Here is an 11,717-nt window from a genome sequence, read left to right as displayed (position 1 = left end):
AAAAGAAATGCAAAAAAGCAAAATGGCTGTCTGGGGAGGCCTTACAAATAGCTGTGAAAAGAAGAGAAGTGAAAAGCACAGGAGAAAAGGAAAGATATAAGCATCTGAATGCAGAATTCCAAAGAATAGCAAGGAGAGATAAAAAAAGCTTTCCTCAGTGATCAGTGCAAAGAATTAGAGGAAAACAACAGAATGGAAAAGACTAGAGATCACTTCAAGAAAATTAGAGCTACCAAGGGAATATTTCATGCAAAGATGAGCTAGATAAAGGACAGAAATGGTATGGACCTAACAGAAGCAGAAGATAGTAAGCAGAGGTGGCAAGAATACACAGAAGAACTGTACAAAAAAGAGCTTCATGACACAGATAATCACGATGGTGTGATCACTGACCTAGAGCCAGACATCCTGGAATGTGAAGTCAAGTGGGCCTTAGAAAGCATCACTACGAACAAAGCTAGTGGAGGTGATGGAATTCCAGTGGAGCTCTTTCAAATCCTGAAAGATGATGCTGTGAAAGTGCTGCACTCAATAGGCCAGCAAATTTGGAAAACTCAGCAGTGGCCACAGGACTGGAAAAGGTCAGTTTTCATTCCAATCCCAAGGAAAGGCAATGCCAAAGAATGCTCAAACTACCGCAAAATTGCACTCATCTCACATGGTAGTAAAGTAATGCTCAAAATTCTCCAAGCCAGGCTTCAGCAATACGTGAACCGTGAACTTCCAGATGTTCAAGCTGGTTTTAGAAAAGGCAGAGGAACCAGAGATCAAATTGCCAGCATCCACTGGATCATCGAAAAAGCAAGAGATTTCCAGAAAAACATCTATTTCTGCTTTATTGACTATGCCAAAGCCTTTGACTGTGTAGCTCACAACAAACTGGAAAATTCTGAAAGAGATGGGAATACCAGACCACCTAACCTGCCTCTTGAAAAACCTATATGCAGGTCAGGAAGCAACAGTTAGAACTGGACATGGTACAACAGACTGGTTCCAAACAGGAAAAGGAGTACGTCAAGGCTGTATATTGTCACCCTGCTTGTTTAACTTATATGCAGAGTACATCATGAGAAATGTGGGGTGGAAAGAAGCACAAGCTGGAATCAAGATTGCCGGGAGAAATATCAATAACCTCAGATATGCAGATGACACCACCCTTATGGCAGAAAATGAAGAGGAACTAAAGAGCTTCTTGATGAAAGTGAAAGAGGAGAGTGAAAAAGTTGGCTTAAAGCTCAAGATTCAGAAAATGAAGATCATGGCATCTGGTCCCATCACTTCATGGGAAATAGATGGGGAAACAGTGGAAACAGTGTCAGACTTTGTTTTGGCGGGCTCCAAAATCACTGCAGATGGTGATTGCAGCCATGAAATTAAAAGACGCTTACTCCTTGGAAGGAAAGTTATGACCAACCTAGATAGCATATTCAAAAGCAGAGACATTACTTTGCCAACAAATGTACATCTAGTCAAAGCTATGGTTTTTCCAGTGGTCATGTATGGATGTGAGAGTTGGACAGTGAAGAAAGCTGAGCACTGAAGAATTGATGTTTTTGAACTGTGGTGTTGGAGAAGACTCTTGAGAGTCCCTTGGACTGCAAGGAGATCCAACCAGTCCATTCTAAAGTAGATCAGTCCTGGGTGTTCATTGGAAGGACTGATGCTGAAGCTGAAACTCCAGTACTTTGGCCACCTCATGCGAAGAGTTGACTCATTGGAAAAGACTCTGATGCTGGGAGGGATTGGGACCAGGAGGAGAAGGGGACGACAGAGGATGAGGTGGCTGGATGGCATGACCGACTCGATGGACATGAGTCTGAGTGAACTCCGGGAGTTGGTGATGGACAGTGAGGCCTGGCGTGCTGCGATTCATGGGTCGCAAAGAGTCAGACACGACTGAGCGACTGAACTGAACTGATAGTCAAAGCTATGGTTTTTCCAGTTGTCATGTATGGCTGTGAGAGTTGGACCATAAAGTAGGCTGAGCACCGAAGAATTGATGCTTTCGAACTACGGTGCTGGAGAAGACTCTTGACAATCCCTTGGTCAGCAAAGAGATCAAACCAGTTAATCCCAAAGAAAATCAATCCTGAATATTCACTGGAAGGACTGATGCTGAGGCTTAAGCTCCAATACTTTGGCCAGCTGATGTAAAGATCCAAGTCATTGGAAAAGACACCAATGCTGGGAGAGATTGAGGGCAGGAGAAGAAGGGGACAACAGAGGGTGAGATGGTTGGATGGCATCACCGACTTGATGGACATGAGTTTGAGCAACTTAGAATACAGTGAAGGACAGGGAGGCCTGGTGGGCTGCAGTCTGTGGGGTCTCAAAGAGTCGGACATGACTGAGCAACTGTGCAACAACAGTAAAATTCCGAGTAACAGACTTATGTGTTTCTGGTACTTAAGAACATGGACTGCAATACTAGACTTCCTGGGTTTGAATGGTTAATCGATCTCTTACCACTTATGTGACTTAACCAAGTAGCAAATCCTCTGGCCATCAAGTTTTCTGTTTTTTTTTGTTGTTTGGTTTCGGCTATTTTTAAAATTGGAATAGTGACAGCACATACCTCAGTGGTTTATTGTCAGAATTAAATAATGTATATAAAGCATTTATAATGATGCTTGGAGCCTGGTCAGCACTATATCGTTACTACTCCTAAAATTACTATTATTAGTTTCTCTATCCATATAAAAGTGGGTTTGTGTCCTACATATTGCAGTGATTGGAAATTTTTACTTCAGATGTATCTGGGACATTCTTCTAGGTATGAAAACTGGATTTAACTCTATTCTTTGTAATAGCTTTGTAATACCAATTATCATACTTTACTCGAACATTTCTCCCTCTCAAAACTTGTCTTGCCACATTCACAGCATTGCTATCAGATCAGGGCTGACACAGTAGCCTCACTCACAGTGCAGGAAAGGGGAAAACTGACGTAGAGGGCGTGCTCCGGTGTTTCTTCCCAAACCCCACTGCCCTCAGGCCACCACCCCTCTAGCCCAGGAACCAACTCAGCAGGAAATCACCCCTCTTCTCCCTTGTTCCCTACTTTTCAAACCTCCAGGCCCCCTGTCCATGCCTTTGGTCACTTCTCCACAGATATTTCTTCTCCCATGAACCAGCTTAGAGTACAGCTAGAGAGAGAAAATTACGAGTCCCCTGCTCTAGGCGACTTCAGAGTATCAACACTACCGACAGTATGGCAGCTGTTGCAGAGTGTATGGGTGGTGGGTAGGGGCTGCACCCCAGGGTCTCACGGTGGACACCATGGCCTGTCTGGGGGTATGGGGAAGTTGGATCAGCAATCCTGCACCCTCGGGAGTCAAAAACTGGTTCTGGGGAGCCTTCCTTGTCGTCTGTCCATCTCCACGTCTCGGTTTGTCGTGTATCTATCTATATTTGTAGTTTTGTGTAGTGGTGAGCAACCTTGTATGTGTGTCTTTCATACTGCTGCTCTGATTTTTGTAAGAAAGGTTATTAGGTTTGCTGGTCTGAGGATGGGCACACCTTTGAAACTGAGTTGCCCCTGTCAGATTGCTTTCAGATTCTCAGGCCTTTCACAGACCGTGCTAGTGTTTCCAAAGCCTCTGGGACATTGGGATGTCAATTATCTTCATCTTCTCCTCCTCCTCTTCCTCTTTCTTCTTTGCCCCCTTCCCCACTTCTTTTCATATAAGCTTATGGAAAAACATATATGTTATTTCAATTTCCTGTGAGATTGAGCATATTTCCATTGATTAATTGGCTATTTAAGTTTCCTCTTCTGGACGGCAAAGCGTTTGTCTACAATGCGGGAGACCCAGGTTCCATCCCTGGGTCAGGAAGATCCCCTGGAGAAGAAAATGGCAATCCACTCCAGTACTATTGCCTGGAAAGTCCCATGGACAGAGGAGCCTGGTAGGGTACAGTCCATTGGGTCGCAAAGAGCCAGACACGACTGAGCGACTTCACTTCCGACTTCACTTTCTGTGACCAGCTTCTCTTAGAAGGGGAGGATTTTGGTGGCTTGAAAGATGTGGGAGTGGGAACCAGAAGAAAGAGAATGGAAAGAGAATCTCAAGTTAAAGCAGAGCAGGCCCAGGAAGGCCAAGTATCCTGGAAGCTGCTGGAGACACGCTGGAAAGTGAGGAGCAACCAGACCTGGAGGCCTTAAACCCCAGGAGGAAGCTCAGATTTTCCCCTGTGGGCAAAGATGAAGCTCTGGGTCTTCTTTTCTGGGAAATAATACAATCTGTGACTGTAGAAGAATAAAGGTGAGAACAGATACTGATGACGTAGAAGCCAGATGCTTTTGTCCAGGAATGAATTACTGAGGACCTAAACTAGGTTAGCGGAAGTGTGTGTTGGAAACCATGATGGACAACGCTATGGCCAGCTGGATGTGGAGCAGGAGGGAGAGGAGACACAACTGTGACTCCTTGTGCTTGCTGTCCCGGCTGTTTGTGGACCCCAGGAGGAGCAGGGGCAGGACAAGCCCTCATTAACCAACTCTCTGCTGATTGTATCTTCTCTGTGGGGTGCAGATTACTCTTTAACAACTAGGGACCTCGAGCTTATGGAATTTACCCAAGAGGAGCTAATTTGGAGGGGGAAAAGTTAAGACTTTGTAGTTTTGAGACAGTTACAAATGGCAGAATGTACTTTCAGTAGGGCTCTTGCGTTTATTAGTTATGTCAGGACCAGGGCCTTTGCATCCGTGGCTTGGGGAAGGCACAGACAAGGGCTATGCCAAGGATTTTTTCAAGAACCCATCAAAATATTTAACTAAAGATAATCAGTAGTGTTAGTATTGGCTCTAAAATATGAACTCTATAAAAATCAAAGTCAATAAATACTTAATCCAGTGTTGGTAAAAATCTAACATTAGATTTTTTTCACTTTATAAGAGTTTCCTATTATCAGATCAGATCAGATCAGATCAGTCGCTCAGTCGTGTCCAACTCTTTGAGACCCCATGAATCGCAGCACGCCAGGCCTCCCTGTCCATCACCAACTCCCAGAGTTCACTCAGACTCACGTCCATCGAGTCAGTGATGCCATCCAGCCATCTCATCCTCTGTTGTCCCTTTCTCCTCTTGCCCCCAATCCCTCCCAGCATCAGAGTCTTTTCCAATGAGTCAACTCTTCGCATGAGGTGGCCAAAGTACTGGAGTTTCAATACACATACTTAAATAGTTACTCTTAATCAAGTAATTTTAAGCAAAGATTTATATACACACACACACACATACACACATATATATATGTATAATAAGTAATTGATACTCATATACATATAAATATATATATATATTTATATATATATGGGCTTCCCTGGTGGCTCAGACTGTAAAGAATCCACCTGCAATGCACGAGACGAGGGTTCTATCCCTGGGCCGAGAAGATCCCCTGGAGAAGGGAATGGCAACCCATTCCAGTATTTTTGCCTGGAGAATCTCATGGACAGAGAAGCCAGGGGAGCTACAGTCCATGGGGTCGCAAAGAGTCTGGGTGACTAAGCACACACGCATGCATTTATATGCATTTTATATATATAGTAGTTTGTTGTTTAGTTGCTAAGTTACATCTGACTGTTTTGCAACCCCATGGACTATAGCCCACACAGTGTGTGTGTGTGTGTGTGTATAAAATTACTCTTAATCTAGTAATTTTAAGCAAAGATATATATACACATATATCTGTGTGTGTATATATATATATATAAAATATACTTTAGATCAAGTAATTTTAGGCAATAAAATAAATAATGGAAGGGCACTTAACCAATGCTATTCCTTTCATCTTCAAAACAGTCCTGTGTGGTAGATGCCATTTTTCCTACTTAATGAATGAGGAAACCAAGTCTGAGAAGTGTTGCCTGATCTCAGTTAATAAACAGCAGAGCTGAGATTCAAACCCAGACAGCCTAACTCCAGAGCCTAAGCGTGTATTAATAATTGCTTTGCCATCATACCTTGAGTGAGACAAGGAAAAAGAGGTAAGGGCCAAAGATAAACACCTAAGGAATCTCTGCATTTTCAGAAGAGGGAAGGAGAGGCCAGGAAGGAAGCGGTTCAAGAGGTTGCAGACCATGAGCCTGGCCATAAGTTTAGAAGTGGTAAGAGCCTCGGGGACCAGGGAGCAGCATTGTCCAGAGCCACTGAGTGGTCAGGGAGGATGGTGAGGACTGGTTGTCCTGACTGTTAAACAGTCTGTCCATGTGGGAAGTGCTTCAGTAAAGGGCACATAGAGGAGGTCAGAGTGCAGAGTGACCTTAAGCAGGGAGCTCAAGGTGAAGAAGCAGAGGGTTTTTGTGACTGCACATCCATCGACATATACACCTTTTGCTGCTATGTCTGGGTGCAAGTAATAATCTGCTATCAATTCATAATGTATTACTTTCTGCTTTTGGTTTTCTGGGCCTACGCTGAGATTAATATGATCAGTGTGAGCGCCGAGTGGGATGGAGCGGGGGTGGGGAGACAGCGCGCTGCACCACTGTGTTGCTTTCCTGTGGTTGCTGCAGTAAAGTGCCACGAACTGAGTAGCTTAAAACAACAGAAATGTATTCTGTAGCAGTTCTAGAGGCTTAGATGTTTGAAATCCAAGTGTTGACAGGTTTGGTTCTTTCTGGAAGTTCTGAAGGAGAGTCTGTTTCATGTGTCTCGCCTACCTCTGGTGTTCACCGGCAGTCTTTGGCATTCCTTGGCTCATTGAGACATCACAGAGACCCTGATACCTGCCTACATGTTCTCATAGCCTGTGTATCTCTCCCTGGGTACCTGTGTCCCAATTTCCTCTTCTTTTAAAGGCTCCAGTCATTAAACTGTGTGCTTAGCCACTCAGGCATGTCTGACACTTTGCGACCCTTTGGACTGTAGCCCACCAGGCTTCTCGGTCCATGGGATTTTTCAGGCAAGAATCTGCAAAGACTCTATTTCCAAATAAGGTCATACAGGTACTGGGAGTTAGTACTTGAACGTATGTCTTTGGAGACACAGTTCTGCCTTTGTTCTTAACTCCTGTTTGTTTCCTTCTGTGACGGAAATGCGTGGAGCTCACTTAGTTTGACAGTAAGAGTGTTAATGGACAGGGCACAACAGGGTCTCCTGGGTTGGAGACACCGACAGCCTTGAGTGCTTGAGTGCTTGAGTCTGTTCACAGCGTCGGTCTCATCTGCTCAGTGGGAAGAGCTGCCCCAGCTAGGGAAGAGTGAACTGCTTGGCTCGTTTGTTTGTTTACCGATTCTTCACCAGGCTGAGTCTTTGCTTTCCTCTCTGCAGAAGCCGTTCCAGCCATGGCGACTCCATCTGCTGCCTTCGAGGCCCTTATGAATGGAGTGACAAGCTGGGATGTCCCCGATGACGCCGTCCCGTGTGAACTGCTTCTTATCGGAGAAGCCTCCTTCCCGGTGATGGTGAATGACATGGGCCAGGTCCTCATCGCGGCCTCCTCCTATGGCCGAGGCCGCCTGGTGGTGGTGTCCCACGAGGACTACTTGGTGGAGGCCCAGCTCACTCCCTTTCTCCTCAACGCAGTGGGTTGGCTTTGCTCTTCCCCCGGGGCTCCCGTGGGTGTGCACCCCTCCCTGGCACCTCTGGCCAAAATCCTGGAGGGCTCTGGAGTGGAGGCAAAGGTTGAGCCCGAAGTGAAAGACTCTCTGGGCGTTTACTGCATTGATGCCTACAATGAAACCATGACTGAGAAGTTAGTCAAGTTCATGAAACGTGGAGGAGGCTTGCTTATTGGAGGCCAAGCCTGGGATTGGGCCAACCAGGGCGATGATGAAAGGGTTCTGTTCACGTTCCCAGGGAACCTCGTGACCAGCGTGGCCGGTGTGTACTTCACCGACAACAAAGGCGACACGAGCTTCTTTAAAGTCTCTAAGAAGATGCCCAAGATCCCAGTCTTGGTGAGGTGAGTGCATTAGCCCACGGGACGTTGGTCCCAGATTAAAAAGCAGACACATGGCTCCTGTCTTCAGGCTACTCCAAGGCTAACAGAAGAGAATTTGGCATTCAAACATAGATTCATCATAAGTCAACCAGAGTGTTAAAATACCCTGAGACACAGGAACGGCAGGGTCCCTTGTTGCTGCTACATTTTCAGACCAGATTACTTAGCTCTTGGATGGGAGAAACTCCTTAGTAACCATTGTGTCCCCCAGCATCTAGCTTATAAAATGTATAGTGTAGTGTAGTAGTGTTACTCGCTCAGTCGTGTCCCAAGCTCTGCGATCCCACAGACTGTAGCCCGCCAGGCTCCTCTGTCCATTGGATTCTCCAGGCAAGAGTACTGGAGTGGATTGCCATTCCCTTCTCCACAGGATCTTCCTGACCCAGGGATCGAACCCGGGCCTTCTGTGTTGCAGGCAGATTCTTTACCATTTAGCTACAGGGAAGACCTAGTAAAATGTATATATTGCTGAATCTCAGGGTTGGCATGACTGATCCGGGAAGGTCATAGGTCAAGGTTGCTTGCAAATGAAATATAAGGAAAAGGAAAACAAATAAAGTCTAGAGAGCTTTCAGAAAAGTTTTGAAATATCCAACCAGATGGGATTAGGATGGAAGTAAGAGCTAGAGAGTGTTGGAGAAGACTCTTGAGAGTCCCTTGGACTGCAAGGAGATCCAACCAGTCCATTCTGAAGGAGATCAGCCCTGGGATTTCTTTGGAGGGAATGATGCTGAAGCTGAAACTCCAGTACTTTGGCCATCTCATGCGAAGAGTTGACTCATTGGAAAAGACTCTGATGCTGGGAGGGACTGGGGGCAGGAAGAGAAGGGGAAGACAGAGAATGAGATGGCTGGATGGCATCACTGACTCAACGGACGTGAGTCTGAGTGAATTCCGGGAGTTGGTGATGGACAGGGAGGCCTGGCGTGCTGCGATTCATGGGGTCGCAAAGAGTCGGACACGACTGAGCGACTGAACTGACTGAACTGAAGAGCTAGAGAATTCAAAAGCTGAGATACAGAAAGGTGGCACATCTTTAACCTTAGAGATGACTTTATCTCTGGGAGCAAAAGACATGATGATGGAGAATGAAGGAGGCAGGTGATAGATTCAGGGACAGGCTTCATGGAAAGTTCTTTGAGGACATCACCCAACCTGTTCCATTCACATTGTCCTCCAGCACCTCATACAGTATTGAACATGGTTAGTAGGTGCTCAGTAAACACGTATTAGATGGATGATTGGATGGATGAAGAAAGAGATGAGAAGCTGGAGTAGTCCTAGCAGTAGAAAAATCACACCAGGCCATGCCTTATATTGTACATGAAAACTCTCAGCATCCTTGGAGCAAAAAGCATAGGTATTTCTGATGGGTGCAGTGTGAGGTGAGGGTGGACTGGGTGAGGAGGGCACACCAGGTTTAGTATAGAGACTTTGGGGAAGATCTGTGGCCTCTCCTTGGCATGGTACTCCTGGAACACCCCACAGCTCCATACTCACATGTGCAGTGAGAAAAGAGTTATTCAGAGACACAGAGATTGATCAGGTTGATCAAACTTCTGCTTACAAAGATCTCCATTCTACGGAACAGCAAGGTAAAACCTGAGCCTCATTCCATTAACAGCATAATCCCCTTTAGTTAAGTTAGTTTCCTTAAAAGATGTTTTTCTCTATCAAAATCATACCTGTTTTTTCTTTGGTTATGCCTGTATCTCTCTGAATCTGAAATTTTTTCCTTTGTGGTTAAATCATGTGTGTGTGTGCATAGAAGTGGACCCACACATTTCAAACCTGTGTTGTTCAAAGGCCAGCTGTATTTTTGAATTATGATTATTCTTCATGGCATACTATTTTAAACTACTTTTTCAATATTGCTGGATCCCTTACTTACTAATTTTTATTTTAAAATTATTAAATCATAAACCCACAATGTAACTGTTTTCATCTCTTTCCATTCATTCATAATTTTATACCCTTGTCATCTTAATATACATGCTGTTTTGAATTCTGCTCATACACATTTTTCATTCTGTGTAATTATTAAAATTATAAAATAGATTACATTTTATGTAATCTTTAAAAATATAAAAACAATTATATATTATTACATTCTGTGTAATCTTTAAAATTGGCATTTATGTGAATGCCAATATATACCTCATTTATTTAATCATTTGGTTTCTATTGAAGCTTTGGATCTTTCATCGGTCATCTTGTAACTATGTAATACTGTATTACATATCGTCAGTTCATTTTAGAAGTATCAGACAACACTAGACACCAACATGCTTCTATTAGAATTCAGTAACAGAGGTTCTTTCCATCACTGGCCATCAAGTTCACATTGAAAGTCCCTGTGGATTTAGTTACTCTGCCCAAATGTCTTGCTATTTATTTTTAAACCCACATTTGAACATGCAAGTGTGAATTAAGATAGCTTTGACTTTGTTACTTGTACATTTCTTATTAAAATACATTCTAAATAAGATCTTAGGGTAAACTTTCTAAGAGTAAACTGTCCACAGGCCTTATCAAAATGAATCAAATTTTCAACAGAAGAAATTACTACTTTTATGATCATAAAAATAAAACCCTAAGTGATAAAGCCTTATGATCCACTTTTAGCCTGGTAAGAACACCCACAGATGTCAGGACACAAGCCTCAGAGTCACTGCCCTTACTTCCTGCCTAGAAAGCACCATGGTCTCCTTATAGGGTACTAGCCACCATGTGGCAGGAGGAGAAAGGGACAACAGAAGATGAGATGGCTGGATTGCATCACCATCTCAATGGACATGAGTTTGAGTAAGTTCTAGGAGCTGGTGATAGACAGGGAAGCCTGGTGTGCTGCAGTCCATGGGGTTGCAAAGAGTCGGATACGACTGAGCAACTGAACTGGACTGAAGCCACCGTGTTGCCGGTATGACCACACCACCAGACTCTGTTCACTGAGCAATGTCTACTCTTCCTTCTACTTACCCTCACTGGCCTCCACTCTGCCTCCAGCTCTGAAGGCAGTGGCTGTTGCACTTTGTGTGCAGAGCCACCTTTCTATTATGCATTCATTCAAACAAATACTGGGTCCACTGTCATAAACACAGCCTCATTTCAAGACTCAGGATTCTAGTAAGAGATTTCATATCTACTGGGAAAAGCACCGTTTTAGTGGAGGCCAGCTTTTGGTTCAGTTCAATTTAGTCACTCAGTCATGTGTGACTCTTTGCGACCCCATGAATTGCAGCACGCCAGGCCTCCCTGTCCATCACCAACTCCCGGAGTTCACCCAAACCCACGTCCATTGAGTCGGTGATGCCATCCACCATCTCATCCTCTGTCGTCCCCTTCTCCTCCTGCCCCCCATCCCTCTCAGCATCAGGGTTTTTTCCAATGAGTCAGCTCTTCGCATCAGGTGGCCAAAGGATTGGAGTTTCAGCTTCAACATCAGTCCTTCCAATGAACACCCAGGACTGATCTCCTTTAGGATGGACTGGTTGGATCTCCTTGCAGTCCAAGGGACTCTCAAGAGTCTTCTCCAACACCACAGTTCAAAAGCATCAATTCATTGGTGCCCAGCTTTCTTTATAGTCCAACTCTCACATTTGGTGGCTCAGATGGTAAAGTGTCTGCCTACAATGCGGGAGACCCAGGTTCGATCCCTGGGTCGGGAAGATCCCCTGGAGAAGGAAATGGCAATCCACTCCAGTACTCTTGCCTGGAAAATTCCATGGACAGAGGAGCCTGGTAAGCTACAGTCCATGGGGTTGCAAAGA

The 11,717-nt window shown here is 44.7% G+C and overlaps 1 protein-coding gene across 3 annotated transcripts in view; it reads left to right on the top strand.

Moving 5' to 3' along the window:
* The window catches only part of FAM115A (family with sequence similarity 115, member A), a 51,748-nt gene that overhangs the window by 18,887 nt on the left and 21,144 nt on the right, over nucleotides 1–11,717 (top strand). For all 3 annotated transcript variants that reach the window (XM_010844848.1, XM_010844850.1, XM_010844849.1), the window contains one exon: nucleotides 7,275–7,908. In XM_010844848.1, the coding sequence (XP_010843150.1) occupies nucleotides 7,289–7,908 (620 nt within the window). In that variant the 5' untranslated portion in view covers nucleotides 7,275–7,288. The remainder of the gene's footprint in view (nucleotides 1–7,274; nucleotides 7,909–11,717) is intronic.

Source organism: Bison bison, unplaced genomic scaffold, assembly GCF_000754665.1.
Source record: "Bison bison bison isolate TAMUID 2011002044 unplaced genomic scaffold, Bison_UMD1.0 scf7180017864211, whole genome shotgun sequence".
NCBI lineage: Eukaryota > Metazoa > Chordata > Mammalia > Artiodactyla > Bovidae > Bison > Bison bison.
Note: the sequence above shows the minus strand (reverse complement) of the source record. Positions and strands in the feature narration are given on the sequence as shown.